This window comes from Lissotriton vulgaris, chromosome 2_1, assembly GCF_964263255.1.
Source record: "Lissotriton vulgaris chromosome 2_1, aLisVul1.2, whole genome shotgun sequence".
NCBI lineage: Eukaryota > Metazoa > Chordata > Amphibia > Caudata > Salamandridae > Lissotriton > Lissotriton vulgaris.
The window spans coordinates 819,084,713-819,109,624 of NC_141687.1; the positions used below are offsets into that span (position 1 = coordinate 819,084,713).

The following is a 24,912-nucleotide window of genomic DNA, read 5'->3' on the forward strand; positions in this document are numbered from 1 at the left end:
AGGTGATGTCTATGCAAAGTCTCTCAATCTCTGGCTGGGTTCTGGGTTAGGTCGTAGGTTATACCTCTGACTTCGTGCACACAGTGATGCTGCAACCCCAGCCAGGGTTGTTTCCGCACTCTCACCCCTGGAGATCACTCCCGGTCTGCTGGGGGTGACCCTGATGTCTTGACTTGCTGCCCTGGGTGAGTTCTCGATCCTTACTTGCCAGCGGTGATCTGGAAAATGATGTTCCAACATCCGGACCCAACTCCTCCTCAGCCTCCTGGTCTTCAGCCGTTTGTCGGGCCGCCCTAGGTCCCTTCTCCTTCTTGAAACAGGACACTTTGCGTGTGACCGTCTGCCCGCCTCGCCGGACGGTGACCATGGTGCCTTGAACTTTGTTTACTATCCACACTTCTGGTTCAGACGGGGTTCGGAATTTCCAACCCGGGTGTCGATCCCGCACCACCACGGTGTCACCGGCGTGCAAAGTCGGCTCTTGGGCGTGTCTTGTCTCACTCGCTTTTCGATTTGTGTTTCACCTCAGAGCTTGAATGGCCTCGTCATTCCTGTCTTCTGGCCTCCACGTATGGTCAATCTGGGTGCTCTCTTGAATAGCACATGTGCTGGGGCACATTTTGTTGTGCTGTGTGGAGTCTGCCAATAGGCCCCTAGGAACTGATCAAGTGCGGCTTTAGGATCCTCCCCACTGTCCACAGCAATCCCGAGTTCAAAGAATAAAGGGTATAAGGAGCACTCCGTTTTTATTGTTCTCTCTTTAACTGTGTGTCCACTGGTGCTCCGGTTTGTCAGGGTAGTCAAACCTGCTGGGAATTACTGAAGGTTACGATTGGTATTGGGGCCAATCAAACCGGGCACTGTTCACTTGGCGCTCCGCGCTTTAAATATACTTTACAATCTTTTTCACTTTGTACTTATTTTTATTCTTATTCTTTATACTCGATTTCTATAGTTCATGTGTTTTTTGTACTTATTATAATATAACACAAACATATGATTTAATTCATCATTTTTGTAAACATTGTAACATAATTTGCACTTTCAGTACTTTGGCTTCATGTTTTTACATAAGATAATATACAAAACATTAACATAAAGAGCCCTATGCATTTCGGCGCCACGACGGTGCCTTCATCAGGGGCATGTCTTTGCTTTTTCATAGATACAGAGCTCGGGTGAAGATTACCTTATCTTCACCCGAGCTCTGTATCTATGAAAAAGCAAAGACATGCCCCTGATGAAGGCACCGTCGTGGCGCCGAAATGCATAGGGCTCTTTATGTTAATGTTTTGTATATTATCTTATGTAAAAACATGAAGCCAAAGTACTGAAAGTGCAAATTATGTTACAATGTTTACAAAAATGATGAATTAAATCATATGTTTGTGTTATATTATAATAAGTACAAAAAACACATGAACTATAGAAATAGAGTATAAAGAATAAGAATAAAAATAAGTACAAAGTGAAAAAGATTGTAAAGTATATTTAAAGCGCGGAGCGCCAAGTGAACAGTGCCCGGTTTGATTGGCCCCAATACCAATCGTAACCTTCAGTAATTCCCAGCAGGTTTGACTACCCTGACAAACCGGAGCACCAGTGGACACACAGTTAAAGAGAGAACAATAAAAACGGAGTGCTCCTTATACCCTTTATTCTTTGAATTCAACATTCAGTCAAACAATAAGGAGGCACCCATCAAAGCAAAATGCAGTTTGAAACCATCACAGGAATGACGGACAATCGAGCCAATACATTGGCCTACACAGCAGAGGAGGCGGATAAAATTTATTCTTTAATCAAGGAAGTCAAAAATATGGATGTTCACGGGGGATCCATTTCTCAACAACTTAAACAGCTAGAATACCTAACACGTCGCCAACTAAACCAAAGGATGCATGCGTCTACCCTCATACAATATCATCGAGCAAAACGCATCCCGAGAGGATTACGGTTATCTATAAAACCCATGTTATTTCGATTCAATCTGAACTCAAAATTTATGGAGAAATGGTTTAGTATCCTCAACAAATGCTCATTGGACTTGATATTGTTAATCATTGAGGAACTCGCCAAAACAATTAGGGAACTGGAAGATGAAATTTACGTATTAAAAACAGAATTGGAAGCCAGAGTGGAGACAGACACATGGAAATGGCGCCAGCCTCAGTTATCGAACGTGAGAAGACCGGTTGAGAGAGGGACTTCGAATACAACGGGAAATCTTTGGCCATACAGGTATGAACGGCCCCGTTTTCTGAACGTGGCTTTACTTCAACTTTCAGCAGCTCGATTTTCGAGTTAGTGATCGCGTTTTTCGTCTTTGCTTTTTCATAGATACAGAGCTCGGGTGAAGATAAGGTAAACCCCTTGCCTCCTTCATTTTACTTAAGCATGTCAGAGTTAGGATGGGATTTTCACAGTCCTAATGTATATCGTTATTATTCTTACAGTGATTATATATATCTCCCACAGGTACGTTACCATTTATCTTCCTAATAACCAAATTTTCAGACTTATAAGTTAATTACCATTTACAACCAACATGGGTCATCTATTCATTTATTATTACTTGCAGAGACAGGACACTGAGTCCAGCAAGGCGACACAATTCTTGATACCTATCATAGCAAACACCAGGTACAATATTAACAAAAAAACTTAGTTTTTCAACCCCCCTTGAACTACATTGAATCAAGACTCTCACACATTTTTCATATGTTTTATTTACAGACATGCCCCTGATGAAGGCACCGTCGTGGCGCCGAAATGCATAGGGCTCTTTATGTTAATGTTTTGTATATTATCTTATGTAAAAACATGAAGCCAAAGTACTGAAAGTGCAAATTATGTTACAATGTTTACAAAAATGATGAATTAAATCATATGTTTGTGTTATATTATAATAAGTACAAAAAACACATGAACTATAGAAATCGAGTATAAAGAATAAGAATAAAAATAAGTACAAAGTGAAAAAGATTGTAAAGTATATTTAAAGCGCGGAGCGCCAAGTGAACAGGGCCCGGTTTGATTCACAGCAATCCTGAGAGCACGATTGAGGGTCCTCATCAGTCTTTCTACCTCCCCGTTTGCTTGGGGCCATAGTGGGGTGATCTTCCGGTGTGCGATCTGGAGGTTCTAGAGATAGGCCTGGAATTCTCTGCCTTGAAAGTGTGGCCCATTGTCTAATTTGATTTCCTCCAGGAGCCCCATGGTGGCGAATATGCGATTCAGGGCCTTCTTGACCTGGGGAAACGCTGTGGAGGATATTACTTCCACTACCGGGAACTTGGAGCATGAGTCGACCAAGAAGAGTGTGTGCCGGCCATCTGGGAACTCCCGAAGTCAATGCTGAGGTGGGTCCATGGCTTCAAGGGGGATTCTTCTGTAATCACCGGCGCGGGTGCTGGTTCGCTGCCAGTGATGGTGCAGGCGGGCAGGAACGCACCATCTCGTCTACCATGCTGTCCATAGCTGGGAACAAGACCTTGCTTCTCAGGCGTGCTTTTGTTTTGGCCATCCCCCGATGCCCCACATGTGCTAGCGCCAGCATCCTCAGCTGGAGGTTTTCAGGTATTACAATCAGGTGTCCCCTTAGGATGACTCCTTCGTCACCCACACTTAGCTCACTCCTGACCTGGCACAATTGCTGGCGCATGTGGCTGACTTCCGCTCGAAGCTTTGTGCGCCGTCCAGGAAGTGGGCCCATTTGTTTCCTTCTAGAGCGTGGCGGACTCTGGCAACGTTTCGTCCATGGCAGTTGCTTCTCCTATCTCTTTCAGTGTCATTGTTTCCGGGCAAGCTGCTTGCAAGATCATGCGGACGAACGCCTCAGCTCCCGTTCCATCTTCCAGTGGGTGGATCGGATTGGTGTGGCCCGGATGTCGGGACAGGTAGTCGGCCGGGTTGTGTGCCCCGGGCCTGAAGACAACATTGAAATTGTATCCTTGCAGCTGGACAGCCCAGCGTTCTATCCGTGGGGGTGCGAGCCTAGCAGATCCTGCAAACAGAGCCAACAGTGGCTTGTGGTCTGGTACCACGTTAAATTCTTGACCACACAGGTACAGGTGGAAATGTTGGCACGCCCACTTTATTGCGAGTGTTTCGCGTTCAATTTGTGCATTTCGGGTCTCTGTGTCGGTTAGGGCTTTGCTGTGTATGCCACTGGTTTCCATGCCTTCGGTCCATGCTCTTGTAGAAGCACCGCTCCTAGGCCCACCGGGCTGGCATGGACTATTAGCTCCGTCTTGCGACGGGGTTGGAAGTAAGCCATTACTGTTGTGTCCAAGAGGTTTGCTTTTATGTCCTGAAAAGCCTTGTTGGCCGCTACCGTCCATTCCCATTTGTTATCCTGCTACGTGAGTGCTCTTAGTGGTTCTGCCAGAGCAGCCAAGTTGGGGATGAAACGGCCGCAGTATGTGGCCATACCCAGGAAGCTCCGCACTTCGGTGGGGTTCTGCAGGGTGCTGGCCGCCTTGATCGCCTCTGCTTTCTTGGGGTCTACCTTCAGCCCCTCTCTCGTGAAGGTGTATCCGAAGAAGTCGATGGACTCTTGGTAGAAAGAGCATTTCGACCGGTGTAGGGGCAGTCCACTGTCCACTAGGCTTTGCAGTGTTGCTCTTAGATGTGCATGGTGTTCCTCGAGGGTCGCTGAGTATACCAGGATATCGTCGCTGAGGTTGATTATTCCGCTTAGCCCTGACAGCACTTCGCGTATGGCGTTTTGGAACACCTCCGCGGCTGAGGACACGCCAAAACTCAACCGCTTGTACCGACGTAGTCCTACGTGGGTTGAGAAGGTTGTTATGTATCGGCTCGCTGGCTCCAATTCAAACTGATGGTATCCAGAGTTGAGGTCCAGTTTCGAGAACCAATTCACCCCATTTAGGTCGGCCACTATATCGTCCATGGTCGGGGTGATGCGTCGTTCCCTTATGACGGCCACATTGGGTAACCTCATGTCTACACACAGTCTGATTGCCCCTGGTTGCTTCGGTTTAGGTGCTACTACGAGTGGGGACACCCAAGGAGTCGGGCCCAACACTTTCTCTATCACCCCGAGGTCTCCCAGCTTCTGGAGCTCTGCTTCCACCTGGGGTCTCAGATTGAATGGCACGCGCCTGTGCCTCAGGGCGACGGGCCGTACCGACGTGTCGATATGAAGCTTGAACTTCTTCCCTTTTAATTTTCCCAGGCCATGTAATAGTTCAGGGAATTCTCTCAGCAGAGTGTCTGCATGGGCTTGATGTACCTGGTTCGCAAAGAACACGAGACCTAGGTCTTTTGCGGTGTTGCAGCTTAACAGGGAGCCCTTCTTTCCTTCCGTGATGAGAAAACGTGTCTTGGTAGAGTATTCCCCATTCACGATGGTTGTCTCTATGACGCCTCTCAAGGGTAGCGGGTCAGTTCCACCATAGGTGTATATCCTGGCACCGGACGGAGCGAGGGGTGGTTTGGGTGACATCTTGTTGTACTGATCTGAGTCCATGACGTTTACCGACGCCCCTGTGTCAATTAGGGCCTTCACTTCCGTGCCCTCTATGGAGACGGAGCACATGGGCGGCGGTCTCTTCCTCGTGGACACTCTGCTGACGTATGAAATGACGTACACCTCGTCATCATCGTCATCTTCATACCGTGGTCGACTCTCTTGGGCCTGGTTATCCGGGGGGGGAGGGGAGGATTCTTGGTCTAATGATAGCGGTCACGGTGCGTTGGCAGTTTGGCAGTGGTCGTCTCCGGATTACCTCGACCCTTTCCTCCTTGTTGGTCGGCGGTGATTTCGTCGTGGCCGGCGCTGTTACCGGCGTACGCAATGCGACCTCCATTTCCTCCGCTCGTGCGTCGGAGAGTTTGTGTGAGCGGGCTAGCACTAGTATTTCGTCTAATGAGATTCCGGGTTCTCTGAGTATGAGTTTTCTTAGTAGTTTAGATCGACACCCCACGATGATTTGGTCTCTGATTTCTTCTCTCGGGTTGGTGAAAGGGCAGGAGCGGGCCAGGCGGCACAGCCGCGCGTAGAACATGTCTACTGATTCAGAGTCTGTCTGCCCCGCCCTTTTGAATTTGAACTTTTTGAAGTCGTGGTTGGTTTGGGGGTCGAAATAGGTGTCAAGTGCAGCGACCGCTATGTCGTAGTAGTCTTCCCGCCCCGTGTTAGGGAGAGTTTTGAAGAGATCATAAATTTCAGGCCCTCTATAGAGGACGAGTAGTGACCTTTTGATTGTCCCGCCATTTTCTCTTGTGCCTTTGAAGTATAGGTTTAGCCTTCCTACCCGGCTTTTCACCTCACTGCTGCCGTTGCCGGATCCGGCCGCCTCGCTGGGCGGGGGGAATGGGGGGTCGGTGCCGCACCCATGTGCGGGTGGCTGGGTGGTGGAGGTGCAACCGCCACAGCTAGATTCTGTGTGGGCGGCGGTGACGCGGGGGGCGCGGCGTGATTCTGGCCGTCGCCAGCTTGGCTAGGTCCTGGCGCGATGACAGAAATTGCTGTTGCCCTCTTCTACGGGAAGCCTCGCGGGGTTACTAGCCCGACGGCCTGGGGTGCTTGGCTGGCTCTCCGTCCTGTGGTACTGCGTAGGTACTGACTGCCTATGCAGTATTCCGTGTGAGATATTATGCTCCTGGACGTGGCCACTTATCCCTCGTTTTAGCTGTGGGAGACTGAATCGGGCTGCGAGTCTGCCTCCAGCCACCTGCGAGGCCACTGGGTGTTGCCAATGTTCGTTGTCAGGCCCGTTGCACTCGGGCTAGCGAGCGGAGTCGATACCCCCGTCTGTTGGGCCCTCCCCACACGTGCGTGAGTGTTCTGGAGGTGAGCGGGGCCTTGTGAGGCACTGGGAGCCTTGACGCACCTTGTTCTGAGTACCCCTTCCACCGGGGCTTTGAGGGAGCCGTCGGGCGTGCTGCGGGGGCGTGAACGTGTCTTCGCGCCGTCTGCGGCGCACGCCGAAACCGGGGTTTGCAGAATGCAGCGCACGCGGGAGCAGGGACGATCGACTCACCAACCGAGTGTAGCACCCGGTGAGTCCCGCCAGCTGAAGGCGCTCCCAACGGGGAGGCGTGTGGGCGGACCTCGAGCCTGGGCGCGGGCGGGTCAACTATCTTTGCTGCAGGCAGGAGCGGCGTGAGCAGGCTCCAGGTGACGCGCTGCTTCACGGCAGGCAGGGGTGGCGATCAGGCACACATGAGCTCAGACCGCACTCGTCGCCAATGTGGTGTGGCGCTACTAGGCCACGCACGTGGTCCCTGGGGTACTGCAAGGAGGGACACGGACTCAGTGAATAAGGGTTAGCTGGAAAGACCCCGGGCGGTCTTCCGCCTTGTTTATTTATACCCCGGCGCGAGCCCGCCCCGGGGTGTGCATGGATGCGTGTGAAGGTGGCAACATTGTTTGAGAGAGCCCGGGTGTCTCTCTACAATGTGTTTCTCATTAGAGAAACACATGGCACCATAAAGATAAGAAAATGCTTTGCGACAGTGGCAATGCAGGCCACCGAGTCAGGCTCAGAGGCGAAAGGGCGTCTACAGAAAACCCTTATTTCCAATGGCAGGCCACTGTTTAGCATAAACGGTGACGCCAGCCAATGGAAATGACGGGTGGTTCTTAAAGCCCTCTTCTGATAGTCCTTGTTAACAATAAATCTCGCGAGCAGGGCATGCCCTGCCACGCCACGCGAGACCTAACAACCTTCCCTAAAAGGAGAAATAGGAGATGTATAGCCAGCAATCACGTACTTACCATTTAAATCAATGAAATTGATCATGAATGCATCACTGCCACTTTCCAAGTATTGGATGACTCTCCCAAATGTACGAACGATCATAAGATTCGACTGATAACCAGAGGCAGAAAGAAACTAAAAACCAAAATTCAGCAGATCGCATTCTGCCACTGAAACATGGGAGTCACTAGCAATAGATGATATGCTTGGACCATCACTGCCCAATTCATAAAAGGAAGAAATAATGCACACCTAATAAAGGTAGTACCATCCCCCGATAGCGCTACATAAGGGTCACTGTAAAAATCGTCAAAAACAGCGACACACCCACATCAAATTGCTGTATACAACTCAAGAATCTTCCAATTTGAAAACAAATGATAATTTTTCATTTTTGTAGCCTATTTTTACCTATTTCCTTTTATCTAAACAATACATACATCATCTACAGAAGGATGTCTTCTATGTTTTCGACTCGGTATCACCCGAGGTTTGAGCATAAAAGATGTTCCACCCGACCTCCTTTCATTTCTGGGGCACGGGTGCGGGCAGCAGCACTGGCACGCAAGAGGCACAGCAAAGGTGAAAGACAAACAACGAGGCTCCGCACCTCAGATCTTCCGTGATACAAGGTTAATTTGGTCGGTTATTAATATATCCCGTACGAATTACATTCACTGGGTTGTGCTTTTCCTCCCAACCCCGAAGGAGCAACAGATTTCTCCTTCATAAGGTAAAAAAAAAAAAACATTTGCAAGACGACGCGTAGAGATTGCTCGCAACCGCGAATAATAAAACCACCCTATCTATTGTATTATTGAAACACATCAAAGATGTTTGATACCCACGCAAGACAGGTATGATCCGGTCACAAACAGTAATTAGAAATTAACCCACTTTTATTAAATGTACAACATCGCCTACAAGCGCCAGTAGCATACGTCAGAACACAGTACTCTGTGCAATTATACAACATAAGCACTTTTTGTTTTACTTTTGCACATCGTGGCCCTAGGATTGAATGTATCCTTATATTATAAGGCACTCCTTAAGGATACATATGAAAAACAGCACCAATAAGATGCTGTTTTCAAACAACCATCTAACACTTTACTTTAAAAAAAAAATTTAAAGCACGTACCCTACCTGTATAATCGATCTAGGCGGGACATATTAACAAACAACATCAATCCAGAGTCCTCCTACACTTAAGAACTAGAGAGAGTGCGCCGAGACCTCTCTCCCAGGTTAAGCCCCTGCCTACACAGAACAAGCATTTGCAATGCAATAGGTCTCGCAGCATTAAAGTTTGAGTTATTGGCATTGTATATGACAATGTGTTGCATTACATTTTTAGCAAAGTCTGTATTGGTGTATAAAGATGGTTTGCAAGATGATAGCGATAGAGTGGGGGATGGATGGATGGAGTGGAGGGGATGGATGGATGGAGTGGAGGGGCTGGATGGATGGAGTGGAGGGGCTGGATGGATGGAGTGGAGGGGCTGGATGGATGGAGTGGGGGGGATGGATGGAGTGGGGGGATGGATGGAGTGGGGGGATGGATGGATGGAGTGGGGGGATGGATGGATGGAGTGGGGGGATGGATGGAGTGGGAGATGGATGAATGGGGAGATGGATGAATGGGGGGGATGGATGAATGGGGGGATGGATGGATAGATGGGGGATGGATGGAGTGGGGATGGAATTCATGTGTGAATTAAAAAGAGAAGGAACTACAAATCTGTCTTCTTGAAGGATATTTTGGCTAAAACTGTGCTTGCCCAAACAATTATCTCCTTGGTCTAGATCCACCTCATTATTATAGTTTTGCATTGTTCCTTTATATATTTACTCTTGGCGATTTTTCAAGCTTGTTCTATTGTGAAGCACTCTAATGCCCCTCGGCCATGTTCGCAATATATAAAACAGCAAAATTAACATAGCAACAATGGTAGAACACACCAAACAGCGGCTGTAAGGTAGTCAACAGTAACAGTTGTGGTACAGATTAATTGCAAAACTTGTAGAGATATACTGGAAAAGACGGGAATATATATACCGCAACTCTGGACACTCGGTAGGTCAGAGGGTGACACCACATCACTCTTTCTTTCAAGCCTACCTAACAGCCTCCAGCCAACCACACTTCACCCAACAACAATTTATTAGAAGAGGAACTTACCTACAACTCTTCTTAACTTGAACTACACTCCGGCACCACTGACAAAGGGTGCCAAAATACAGAGTCTCCCATCTGCGACCGTGAGAGTCGTAGAGCCCTGCAGCCACTATGGTATTGGCCTAGAATCTCGGAGGCCCCACCCTCCCACAAAGGGGAACCACAACACCAGTTACTGGCGCAATCCTGAATCAGTTTTAAATCACTGAGCCTCACAAGGGAACATCTCCCTAAAAAAATGCTTCAAGATATAACCCCACCTGCGCACTGAAAGCGTCCTTCAAAAACATGCCAACAGTCCTTGACTCACTGCAGCCCAGTCACACAAGTAGCATTGACTTTAGGAGGGAAACAAACTTCTGTTTTTGGAATCCCACCTGCACACACTCCACCCAACCAGAAAGCGCCTTGAGGCAATTTGTTCAGTTCAGGTAGGCACCCTAGGTCCATACATCCATTACCTAGAAGCTCACATTCGCTTTCTGGAGCAACTTTAGAATTCGAAGGCGGTGCCCCAAAGGAGAGTAGGGTTGGGGGAAACCCACACGACCTGTTAGGGCTAGAGCAGAGTCAGACCGGCACTGAGGACCGAACCGGCCTCCGGCCCGTCAGAAATCCTGGTGTCCCCATGTCAGCCTGTCCGCCTCTACAGAGACAGACGCTGCAGGCAGCGCTACACGCCTACTCATTTGTAGAAATTAGTGCTAGTGGTCAATGCACTGCTCGGAGGGACTAATACAAATCGGCGCCGAATACCATGTGTAGAACTTAATTAGTGCCTCTTTAACCCACAACCCTTTTATCCCTTGCGTGCCGGTCACGCCTTTCATACTAAGTACCCGTTTCCGTCTTTCTCTTTTTCCCTGCTTTACCGTGAGTGTGTCTCTCCTTCTCGTGGCGCTTAGCTGAAAGAGAAATACGTTCCGGTGACCCCCCCTAGCAACCACCGGCTCAAATTAAGTACTGCAAACCCACCAACTGCCCTCCAGAGCCCCACCCTACGCGGCCATCCCGCAGCTGTACAACGCACTCCTTAGTCTCACAGGCACTCACTCGTTCGCACTGACCTCCAGCCCCTCCTCGGTACCTGCCTGTTCCAGTCTCCACAGTTCACCTCTGCATTGATGCTTTTTTCCTTCGCTGAGGTGGAGCCGATTGGCTCCGCCTGGGGTTGCCCGGTTACCACAGGTAACCCAGGTTTCACCGGTCTGGTGCTCCAAAATCCCCTCCTGGCGGTGCAAGCGCAGCTAGCTACTTGTAAACACTTCGCCCATCACTTCCTGGGTCACGCCGGTGGGTTAAAGTCCAGCTGCTATGTACTAATCTGACAGACTCGGACCCAGCTGTGCCTAATCCATAAACACCAGAGAGCGGCAAAACTCTTGTCCCACTTCAGAGCAGCAGAGGAATAAAAAGAACAAACCCCTCGCACCTTAAACGGTACTGAAAGCTTGCTACTAAGTGTTTCGTACCAAACAATATCGGCATACACATCAACTAAAATAAACAAATGTGCGCACGCAGTCATGAAAATGAAACCTAGCATGGAGGGGAGGGGGGGGGGGGGGGGGGACTTCCGTCTTGTGCGCGAAGCAGCGCCCACAGAGTGCCTGGCCCTAGGAGCAGTGGTGACGCGGGGCTCCCATGCCCGAGGGAGAGCCCCGCGGAGGCTACAGAACACCGGATTGGCGATAAGTGGGACTGTATTCGGGAGCGGGGGGCGCGCTCGTGTGTGTATGTGTGCATGCGTGTGTGTGTGTGTGTGTGTGTATGTGTGCGACGGCGGGGGTGTCTCTGAATGTGTGCGTGTGCTAAACGCCACGAGACCTAAAAATAAGTTTAATGAGCTAGCCCAACAATGTCTAAAATAATATCAATTCTTATTGTTTACCCATACTGTCTGTGCTTCTATTCTCTGTTTCTACATCATTTTCGATCATGCCATGAAACACGCTGCGACACAGAAACTGAAAGTTACACGTTTACTCTAAACGTGCATTGCAAGAAACTTGCTACAGAGTCAATTCAGCGCTCGTACTTGTGCGCGTGACAGTTTCAAATCGCCTCCAAGGCGATGCGCGCGGCCAAGATTGTCTCCTGGAAAGCAGACACGCCGACAAAAGGTTCTCGGCGAGAACGAGCTTCCGCGCGCTTAGCCGAGACCTAAAAATTAAATACCTTACAAAGGAACAATCTGCCACACTTTAAAACGAGATTTAATCTCAAAATTACCCAAATCATTTATGCCCAGAGGTATGCAGCGAGACATAAACTTGCCCTAAGGCCAACTGTATCAACTGCATACATATCGACAACTGGCATAGAATATCATCATTCGAGAAAGATTTACAACAGCACTTGAGAGATCAGTAGAGTCTACACATCACACAGATTATTTCACTTATCACAACAGCAGCACCACATTGGGCAAGACAGAATGCACGATTTAAAGTACTCAACCAATATTGCATCTCTCTGTTGCTTTTCTGTCTTCCTCAGCTATAGGTAAAGTCTGCACCTATGATGCTTCGTCAGAGTATGAGCGATCAAGCTCACTGATGAAGAGGAGTAAGTGAATCTACTTACTCATTGCGAGCGATCTCAAATTAAGTCGCTCCCACAACGGTCCCGAAGAAGGCCCATTGACCAGTAAGGGCAACCTAGGTCCGAAACAAGTCGACCAATCATGATCAAACACTAGGTGCTGTGGATCACTAACACATCCACCTTAGCACAGTTTTTTAAAATAATTTTAAGGTTATCCCTTTCCTGACACATAAAAGGCTATATAAAGGAACTAAGATTAATTTAAACCCACTCGTCTTGCAGCATCCACCTTTCACTCCTGACTGTCATTAACCAGATGGTTTTCCTTCAGGTGGAGGAACAAAGATCACCGGCAAAACTGAACACTCAGGTGATAAAGACTCAAAGAAGATGCTATTCACTTAACTGGAAGAGCGGAGAATGTACATATATACCGTACCCTGAGCTAGTGTGAATGAGGGTCTCCGAAAAGGAAATTCAAAGACCTTGGATTATTAAGACCCGTGATTCATTCTCTTTGATCATGACCAAGTGAGAGGTGCCAGGAAGTGTTGGAAATAGCTGTGCAGGATGGAAGGCTGTTTCTTTGCAATGTATCAAAGGGGTGGGGGTAGTGCACAGCATAGAGTTGGGTGTTCAAGACACCCATCAGCTTTTCTGATGCAGGTGGGTGTAGGTAGGGCTCTGGGGCTTAGCTGGATTGGTGCTCACAGTAGCTCATGGAGTGCTCATTTTGCAGGAACATGGGGAATCAGATCGCTATAAAAGAGAGGCTGTGGAAAAAGCCTCATCCAAACGTACAAGATTCACATGGTACAATAAGATATATTAAGATATGCCTTAACTTTCCTTAGGGTACAAGGGAGGGTGGAAGAAGGTGATATATAAGAAAGATTCTGTTACTGTCATACCTGCATAAACTGTTCATGAGTGATCCATCTTATTGCGGCCCACCCATGAGGAATAGTCTGAATGAGCAATAGTCTGAACTTCGAATTTAGTAGGCCTCATGTTTTTTAACTATAAACAAGAACTATGGGGATATTAAAGAAACTAAGATTCTCGTAATATGCCTAACAAAAACAAATGTGTATTTCTTCCTTATATACTTTCTTGACCAAGATTACAGGCACTGGATGGGAGCAACTAAATTAACCATTGTCTCTCTATCCAAATATCATATTTTGCCCAGTAGAAGTGGGCAAAAGAATGGTCTTCCTACCTGGAGTCTGATGATGAACTGGAGTCTGAAGATGAGCTCCTCCGACGAGATCTTTGGGAATCTTTTTTCTCAAAATGTTCAGGAGACTAATGCAAATGAAAGAAATACTGATTATTCAAAGTTCACTGAAAAGGCGTACAAATTCAGACAACCCAACTAAATTGTAGTAGCATGTAAAACTAAACAGAAATTACATTTAGATTACCAATAAAATTTTAAATTATTTGCAACAGATGGTATACATTGGGATTTAAGTACATTGTAATATTTTCATAAACTAAGAGTCAGGAAAGAAGCTACGTCTCAACAGTATTGCTAAAAGGAAAACAAGCATTAAGAAAGCCATTTGACTTGGCTTTTGCATAGTGAAAAAACTGTTTTACCAGGGATACCTGAATTTATTTAATGGATTGTAAAGTGCACATTCCACAACCAAAACGTTACTAGGCTTACAGTTAAGGCTGTGCAAAATTGCATACTTTTTACATAAAACCATGAGAAGAAAAAAAGTATGAGAAATTGCTTGTAAATTATACGGAATAAACTTTGGGGTGTTGCAAGTGAAAATTCAATGTGAGGGCGTACAACCTGTTCGAAGGTCACTTGAAATACTGTCCGGGTACTAGTACGCAGAGAAAATGTCTTTTGCAACGCACACTCTCCTCAAACCTTTAACACTTAAACATTTTCTGCTCTACACAATCTTAGGCAACAAAAACTGTACACCATTCTATACTGGCATAGTTTGTGTTATTTCCTGCAATTGATATATAGCAAAATTATACAAATTAAGCATGAAGGGTAAATTTTTCATGGTCCTCATTACAGGGATACTACATCAGAAAAGCAAGTCTTAAGACAAAATGCTGTGAAATTGAGATATGGACTATAAACATAATTAAACGGAACAACAAGTGACTATGACAGGCACAGATTTTCCAAATGTAGCAGGGCACTTCATGATTTAGAAGATTTTTTTAAGGTAGTCAAAGCAGAAAGAGCTGTGGGTGGAGAGTGTTCTAGAGCATGTTGGCAGAGCAGTATTGGGTACACCTGGGTTTAGGTAAGGAGAGTAAGGGAAGATTGATGCATCTCAGTTCTGTTTAGCGTGTGGCAGGGGAGGGTTGCAGAGAGAGAGACCAAGGAAAGGATAAGGAAAACAAATGGAGATAGGTAGCGGGGAAAGGGAGAGGCAGGCCAGAGTAAAGAGCTCACCATGAGGGCTCAACACGCCCTAGCTGTGCTCTGAATTCAAATCCTGGCTGTTTAGGAGTAAAGGGCATGTTATTGCCAGGAAGACCAGCAGTGATTATCTCTATATGGATTAACACTGTATTTTGCTCTTGGCAGTAATCGTCCTGTACAACCACCATTAAAAATATGATCCATCACATTTTTACTTGTATTGATTATATCACAAACATCTTTAAATTAAGAGTTGTGCCTAAAATGTAGGTACTGTTCAAATACATTTTTACCCTCAGAGACAAATTTGAAAAAGCTACCAATTGAAATATACATCTACCTTTGCAGTTAATATCCTGTTCTCAAATAATTATTACATTTTTAAGTAGAGTAGGTACGCACCCTCCTTTGTGCCATGTCGATTGCCAGTGATTGATAGTGGGTCACTGGCAACCCAAATTTCCACAACTGCGATGATGTTATCTTCTCTTAAGGATTGCCTGCAGGATTTAAAGCAGCAAAATTTGGAAAATTACAATGTGAAAATATGCTGTGCCTGGTTTACACATTACCTTATAACTCATGAAATCTATAAAACACCTCATATCATCTGTTTCCAAGGAAGTAAAACAGTGCAAAAATTGCTGCCACTCTGCTAGACATATACAAAAAAAAAACAATTTAGAACAGATTATACAATTAGATTACTATTAAGAGGACCAAAATGCCATCAACTAAGAGGATTACCATTCAAAAACAAACAATCAACAACATTGATTGTCTACCATGCCATAGTCCGAGACTGAACGATGGAATAATAAGCAATGGAATCCTTCGGAATCACCTAGCCTGATCATACAGTTTATCCACTGCTTCCTTCTTGTTCCATTGCCCCCAGACACTGAAACTTTAAACATTTCATCTGATTACCACCAAATCTCCTGAAGGCCTTATAGCCCTGCCTGTTACTCTCCTGAATGCCGGTGTATTATCAATAAACATATCCAGTACAGTCATTTGCTTCAGGTCCACAGTCAACTTACACTAGACACTCATACTACCTTTCAACCACAGCTAACTACTCAAATGATGAACCAGCGCCAAGAACTATGAGTGCAATACTGAATTCCAAAATGGTGGTAAACACTCAGAATGAAACAGTGGTCAGCTTCTGCCACTACCACCTGTAACTTCTTCAAAGCTGTCCGAATAAGATTTTCAGTACAGGCATTTTGGCTGTGATAGATCAGGGCTCTCCAACAGGTCGATCGTGAGCTACCAGGAGCTCTCAGGCTACTTCTGGGTAGTACGCCCATGATAATTACCTGTCAACATTTTTGGCAGTATGCAGCTGCCAAAACGCTAAGGCAGCGCTGTAAAGAACAGTGCACCACTTTCTGTGGAGCCAGGGAAGCTGAAAATGCAAGACCACGTAGCCTATACTCTTGAAAATAGTTTTTCATTTTTTTTTTCCGCTACTTCTTTGTTTTCATCTTTTGCTACTTTATTTACACCATTTCGCCTGCCCATCTTTCTATGTTTTGTTAGCTACCACTTTTTTTCTTCTGCTTCCTTGCCCAATTCCTCCAACTGCTGGTTCTGGTTTCTGTCCTTCTTTCGTGCTTCATTCTCATATTCTTTCTCAACTTCCTTTCTTTGTCTCCTATTTTACGTCCTGTCTTTATATTTCAATTTCTAGTTGTCTTTCTTTCACTTTCTTTTCTCTTTTCTTCTACTTCTCTCCCATTTCTTACAGTTACATTTTATCTTCCAATCTTTCATTCCCGTCTCACCTAACCCTCCCTTCAGGATTTTCTATTCCTTTCACTCTGCTTTTTCCTTCAGGCTCTCCTTTTTTCTACATTTACCTCTCAACTTTTACTCGCTCTTCATCCCTTTGTCCTTCACTTTCCGACATGCTTTCCTTTTCTACCTCTTACTTTTTAGGTCTCGCCTGACCCAGCGCCTGCGCTGGACGGGCGAGACATTTAGTGAGGGCTGCAACAATGCTACCATGTCCAGCCTGGCCAGCCTAGAGCTACAGTGCATGTGCACGGGCGCGCACTTAGGAGCAGAGGCGCTAAATGTCAAACCTTGTCATACTCATTAAGCACCCGAGATCACTCTCGCCCGCAATCACTTTCGCGGTGCCCCTTTGATGTTCTCATTCAAAGAACATCAAACATCAAAGACCATGTTGTTGTGTTAATACTTGCTGTGCCCGTTTGACTTACAATGTGCTTTCTCATCTCACAAACTCAATGTTTCTGTTCCTTTATTTTTAGAAGCTTTTAGTATTACTGTCAGACACACAACCACACACACAACCACACACAGACACAACCACACAGACACAACCACACACACATAATAAACAGACACAACCACACATACAACCACACAGACAACCACACACACAGCCACAACCACACACGCACAACCACACACAACCACACACACACAACCACACACACACAACCACACATACACAACCACACACAACCGCACAAACTCCACACACACACACACACCACACACACACCATACACACAACCACACACACACCCACACAACCACAACCGCACACCACACCACAGCCACACACCACAGCCACACACCACAGCCACACACCACAGCCACACACCACAGCCGCAACTACACACACACACGCAACCACACACACGCAACCACACACAACCACACACACGCAACCACACACACACACACACACACACACGCAACCACACACACATGCAACCACACACACACACGCAACCACACGCAACCACACACACGCAACCACACACACACACACGCAACCACACACACACACAACCACACACACACAACCACACACACACACAACCACACACACACACAACCACACACAACCACACACACACACAACCACACACACACACGCAACCACACACAACGCAACCAAACACACACATGCAACCAGACACACACACATGCAACCAGACACACACACATGCAACCACACACACATGCAACCACACACAGACACAACCACACACACACCACCAGACACACACACCACCAGACACACACGCAACCACACACACACACAACCACACACACGCAACCACACACACACACACCCAACCACACACACACACACGCAACCACACACACACACACACACACACACACACACGCAACCACACAACGCAACCAAACACACACATGCAACCAGACACACACATGCAACCAGACACACACATGCAACCAGACACACACATGCAACCAGACACACACACATGCAACCACACACAGACACAACCACACACACACCACCAGACACACACACAACCACACACACAACCACACACGCAACCACACACAGACACACGCAACCACACACAGACACACGCAACCACACACAGACACACGCAACCACACACAGACACACGCAACCACACACACACACACGCAACCACACACAGACACACGCAACCACACACACACACACAACCACACACACACACACAACCACACACACACACAACCACACACACACGCAACCAAACACACACATGCAACCAGACACACACACATGCAACCAGACACACACATGCAACCAGACACACACACATGCAACCACACACAGACACTACCACACACACACCACCACACACAGACACAACCACACACACACCACCACACACAGACACAACCACACACACACCACCACACACAGACACAACCACACACACACCACCAGACACACACACAACCACACACGCAACCACACACAGACACACGCAACCACACACAGACACACGCAACCACACACAGACACACGCAACCACACACAGACACACGCAACCACACACAGACACACGCAACCACACACACACACAACCACACACACACACAACCACACACACACACAACCACACACACACACAACCACACACACACACAACCACACACACACACAACCACACACACACGCAACCAAACACACACATGCAACCAGACACACACACATGCAACCACACACACACACCACCAGACACACACACCACCAGACACACACACCAGACACACACACCACCAGACACACACACCACCAGACACACACACCACCAGACACACACACCACCAGACACACACACCACCAGACACACACACCACCAGACACACACACAACCAGACACACACACAAAACCACACACACACACACAACCACACACACACAACCAGACACACACACAACCAGACACACACACACACGCATACACACACACGCATACACACACACGCATACACACACACACACGCATAAACACACTCCCACACACAACCAAACACACACACACACAAACTATGTGCACTACTGCCCGCGACAGGAAACCGCTCAAAATGCAATGTGGACACACTTTATTTTTGTGAGTGACTAGCTGTAGATTTAGAACCCTAGCTCTGCCGGCACCTAGGGAAACCTAGCAAACCTATACATTTTTTTAAACTAGACACCCAGGGGAATCCAGGATGGGGTGACTTGACTGGCTCGCACCAGGTTTTATTACCCAGAATCCCTTGTAAACCTAAAAATGTGTTTTAAAAAAGCATTTTCCTCACATTTCTGTGGTGGAAAGTTCTGGAATCTGCGTGGATCCACAAAATTCCCCTGACCCCACGTTCTCCTAAGTCTTCCGAGAAAAATGGTACCTCACTTGCGTGGGTAGGCCTAGTGCCCACAACAGGAAACGTCCTAAAACGCAACGTGGACACACCACATTTTTACAGTGAAAAGGGACCCTTTTTTTGCAAATTGCTTAGCTGTAGATTTTGAACCCTAGTTCTGCCGGGACCTAGCAAAACCTAGCAAACCTATACATTTTTTTAAACTAGACACCCAGTGGACACCAGGATGGGGTGGCTTGACTGGCTCTCACCAGGTTCTATTACCCAAAATCCCTTCCAAACCTAAAAATTTGTTAACAAAAAGCAAAAAAAACATTTTCCTCACATTTCTGTGGTGGGAAGTTCTGGAATCTGAGTGGATCCATAAAATTCCCCAGACCCCACGTTCTCCTAAGTCTTGCGAGAAAAATGGTACCTCACTTGTGTGGGTAGGCCTAGTGCCCGCGACAGGAAACGGCCCAAAACACAACGTGGAAACACCACATTTTCAAAGTGAAAATTGACACTTTTTTTTGCCAAGTGCCTAGCTGTAGATTTTGAACCCTAGCTCTGCTGGTACCCACGGAAACCTAGCAAACCTATACATTTTTTAAAACTAGACATCCAGGGGGGTCCAGGATGGGCTGTCTTGTCTGGCTCACACCAGGTTCTGTAACACAGAATCGCTTACACCTCAAAATTTGTAAAAAAAGAATTTTCCTCACATATCTGTGGTGGAAAATTCTGGCATCTTATACACAAAGGCAGCATGCAGAAGGCGATAGATCGGGCACTATCCACGCCCGAATCTTACGTGACGCTCCAGCCCCCATCCCAATACATGAGGTTATCGCGCTCGGGGGCACAACAGTGAACACGGAAGCGGATATAAACCTAGCGTTCTGGGAATACTACAAAACACTGTATGAGTCCCCAAAGACTCAGGTGAGGTAACAATAGGAGCATTTCTGGACGAACTTGAATGTCCTCAGTTATTGTGGGCAAACCAACAGGATATAGTGGTTCCTATTTCAAAAGAGAAGATCAAGGCAGCTATTAAGGACCTACCTCGCAGCAAAACTCCAGGGCGGGCTGGCCTTCCAGTAGAATTTTATGGCACTTTCTCAGACACGCTGGTCCCCCACCTAGAACGCTTATACCGAGAAACGCTGGAAACTGGGCGCCTTCCCCCCACTACAATGCAGGCACTGATTACTTCCCTTTCAAAGCCTGGCAGAGACTTCTCATATTTCCAGATACCACCCACTCTCACTACTAAACACCAAATACAAAATCTTAAGTAAAATACTGTCTCGCCGCTTGCTCCCCTTTTTACCACAGCTTATACACATGGACCAATGTGGTTTTGTACCAGGCCGTAGTACCTCTCTTAATGTCAGGCGTCTTTACCATCTGATGACTGTCCCAACTTTAGACTTCCCAGGGCCTGGGTGCATCTCATTGGACTGGAGACAAGTCTTTGACACCCTTAGCTGGGGGTACATGTTGGCAACACTCATGAAATTTGGCATCCCTCCTGCATATGTACTCTTGGTCAAACTACTCTATAGGACACCCGCAGCAAGAGCCCAGGTGTGCACATCTCACTGCCCTACACAGATAACCGCGGTACTCGGCAAGGCGGTCTGCTTTCGCCACTTTTAATCGTGTTTGCACTTGAGCCCTTAGCCATTAGATCTGCGCAATAACTGTATGTTTTATGTGTATGTAAAAACAATAAAAACTTGCTGAAATTAAACTTCGGAAATAGAAGTAGGACAGGGCATCGGTGTTGGCAATACTAAACATACTCTTTCATTATATGCCGACAATATTATCTTCTACCTACACAACCTTTAGGGTGACCATGGGCCCATCCCACACATCTTCAACCAGTTCTAAAGTGTTTCTGGCCTTACCAATAATGAGACCAAACCTTTTATTTTCACTCTGTGGGGCAACTTGAGCCTATCCGCTTTGCCCCTCTAACCCTCCCGATAGGGACCACCACCTTTAAATATCTAGGCATACAAATATACAGAGGTCCACAGGAGTTGTTGGATGGCAATTTTTTATAGGTAGTCAAGACACCCAGAACCCAAATAGCCTTTTGGACATCACTACCACTCTCTGTGGCGGGTAGAATTGCCATTGCCAAAATGGTCATGCTCCCGAGGTTGCTTTACTCCTTTACCAATCTTCCAACAGTGGTCCAGACGGTTACCTTTAAAACACTAAATATACACTTGCTGGAACTAATATGGGGGGAAGGGCCTTATGAGGGTGGGGCTCTCAAAGCTTTAGCTGGGAACAGACAAAGGGGGCCTTGGTGTCCCTGATTTTAGGGCATACTGCTAAGGGAGCCAACTGCAGTGGTTGGCCTACTGGATTGCCGGTCATAACCTCCATGAGATAGTGCTCACACGGCAAGCTTAGGCCCGTGGCACCCTCCATACGCTATTGTTGCTCCAGGGGCGGGGCCCACTTCCCGCCCTCCCCCCCACTATTGAAGGTAGCCCTTACCTACTGGAGACTATCATTGCAATACACCAACCTGAAACTCCCTTACGCCCCCAACATCCCACTAGTAGGGATTCCCACACCCACAGGGGTAATCACCACCGAGCCATCTCAAAATGGGAATGGAAAAGAATGAACACGGTAAGGAAGCTTTTAGGGGAGGGTATGCTACTGGATCACGAGAACTTTGCTAGAGAGCAGGGTGTTCCACGTTCCCTATATATTCTGCATGCAAGTATTACTAAATATATTAAGAATCATTGGGCACCAGAAAGTAAAGATCCTCTCACACACAAGCTAGTGCATGCACTATACCTTATGGGTAATGGCGGCCACCTGACTTGATGGTTGCTCCCATGCAGCAACCTCCCTAGCAGTAATTAGAGCAAAGTGGAATGCTGACATCTGGAGAGAATTGTCAGATAAGGAATGGGATTCCCTCCTAGATCACCCCAAGAGGGTATCCCGAAATGCTGAATTTAAACTCATACAGTATATAGGGTTACATAGGGCCTACCTTACGCCGCACTTGCTAAATAAAATGTACCCAGAAGCTCAAGATTATTGCCCACGATGTCAAGCACCTGATGCCGGCCTCCTACATCTCCTGTCTACCTTCTGAGTCACCATCATAAGGGTCCAAAGAACTGTAATTGGAATTGCCGATGGGGATACGGCTGCATATTGTATATGAGGTCTGCGGCACCGCCATAAGCAGCAGAAGGTACAAACCCGGTTTGCGAACCTGACCATGCTCATCGCGAAACATTCTACTACCATGAAATGATCTCAATGGATTGGGATGCGATGTTAGAATTATTCATAACCACGAAAACCCCACCAGAAGGATACGCTGCAGGAGACCCCACATAACTTATACTAAACTGTATTTACTGTACCGAAACACCCCCAGATACACCCCTAGCTGAGCATGTGTAACCGCATGGTAAGCAGCTATGTCAGCATATACACTTCCTTTAGAACCATGCTCCATACCAATATATGCGTGGACAGGAGTGAGTCAGGTAGGGAGGGAGGGGTGGGGGCGAAGGGACGGGGGTGGTTGGGAAATGTTGTTTTGATAAACAGACTGATACCATGAACCACTCAGTATGCGATGGGTATGCAATACTTTGACATTTATTTACAGTCTTTACTGCTAATGCAACTACAGTTAATATGTAACATATTGTTGCTGGTACCCTCCTTGGGACTAATGGTATGTACCTGCTGACAGTATATCCTTGATATGTCATGATGTTCATAACGAAAATAAAGTATGTTTTTTTTAAAACAAAACAATATATTTACAGTATAAATGGGTTAGTGACAAAAAGAGGACTTAAAAAAATAATAATGTGAAACATGACATTACAGAGGTACGCCAGGTAGTGATACAAACCATTATAGGGATACACAAATGATTTAGTGCCTGACAATGTTGTACAGGTTAAGTAGGTGTTGACGGGTGAAAAAGTAAAATTACAACCATCCACAGTGCCACCATGCATCAAAGTCAAAGATGAGCGGACTGAGCCAAAGTTGCAAACTCTTTAATGTTGGTGTGAGTGCTGTCTGGAAACAAAAGTGATCTACAAGCTTGCATTACTGATACAGTGATTCCAAAATAAAACAAGCATTTGCAATGCAATAGGTCTCGCATTAGGAAAGTTTGAGCTATTGGTATTGTAAATGACACTTTTTTAATTTATGTGTTGGTTTTGAAAATAGCGAAATTAATAGCTTTGTCATTTACAATGCCAATAGTTATAACTTTGGCAAATGATACACCTATAGCATTTGTAATGCAATAGGTGTTGTATTTACGTGACTTACATGTATTGATATTACAAATAACAATGGCTTTTAATTTTTTTTAATTATTAATACTTAAATAAAAGTTATTATAATTTATAATGGCAAAAGCATAAACTTTTGTAAATACCTTTTGGGTGAACATCATTTTCCCTCTTTTTAGGAACACACAGGGATATATAGTGTTTGTTGGTGATCCAAAAACATGCAATACCCAGAGCCAACAACTAAGCTGCAGCTTATGTTTTTTCACTGTTTATCGACTATGTTTTTTTTCAAGGTAGAATGCTACCATTTAAAAAAAATGTGTATGAAGGAAAGCTATGCATTTTTACAATGTGCCCAAGATACCGAGTTTAGGAATAGTGGGCCATATGTAGGTGGCCAAATACCGGTCAGTAACGGCCGATTTCGGCCGTTACCGACCGGTATTTGAAGTTTCAGATGTAGGGGGCCAGAAAATTACCGATTCTGTATATTTACCAAATCGGTAAATTTACCGAATCTGTAAATTACAGAATCGGTAAATGTACAGAATCCGTAATATGGGATGTAGGTGGCACTGGAAACAGTGCCACAGGCCCCTAGGAATTCGTTATTTACCATGAAATACAATGGCATGGTAAATAACGAATTTCTGTGTACATGCACATCTGTGCATGTACACCTGTGCCATGTGGCACAGGGCATGTATGTGTGTCACATGGCACACAAGCCAGAATCAGGGGTGCAACAGGGTGTCAAAGTGACACCCTGTCCCCCTTGACTAATCTGTAGATTTACCGAATCGGTATTTACCGATTCGGTAATTGCCATTGATTCCTATGGGCCTCAAGGCCCATAGGAATCAATGGCAATTACCGAATCGGTAAATACCGATTCGGTAATTACAGATTCATAACGAATCGGTAATTGATACCGAATAATTACCTACATGGCATTTACCGATTTGTAAATACCGAATTCGGTAAAATTCGGTATTTACGATTCGGTTAATGCCTTTTACCTACATATGGCCCAGTATGATTTGTACAACTCTAAATTTGGAATTAGCCATACTA

At 46.2% G+C, this 24,912-nt stretch overlaps 1 protein-coding gene across 8 annotated transcripts in view; it reads right to left on the bottom strand.

Annotated features, from left to right (window-relative positions):
• The window catches only part of CWC22 (CWC22 spliceosome associated protein), a 466,526-nt gene that overhangs the window by 381,704 nt on the left and 59,910 nt on the right, over window positions 1–24,912 (bottom strand). For all 8 annotated transcript variants that reach the window (XM_086956220.1, XM_086956217.1, XM_086956216.1 and 5 more), the window contains 2 exons: window positions 15,266–15,363; window positions 13,679–13,764 (listed from right to left, as the gene is read on the bottom strand). In XM_086956220.1, the coding sequence (XP_086812346.1) occupies window positions 13,679–13,764; window positions 15,266–15,280 (101 nt within the window). In that variant the 5' untranslated portion in view covers window positions 15,281–15,363. The remainder of the gene's footprint in view (window positions 1–13,678; window positions 13,765–15,265; window positions 15,364–24,912) is intronic.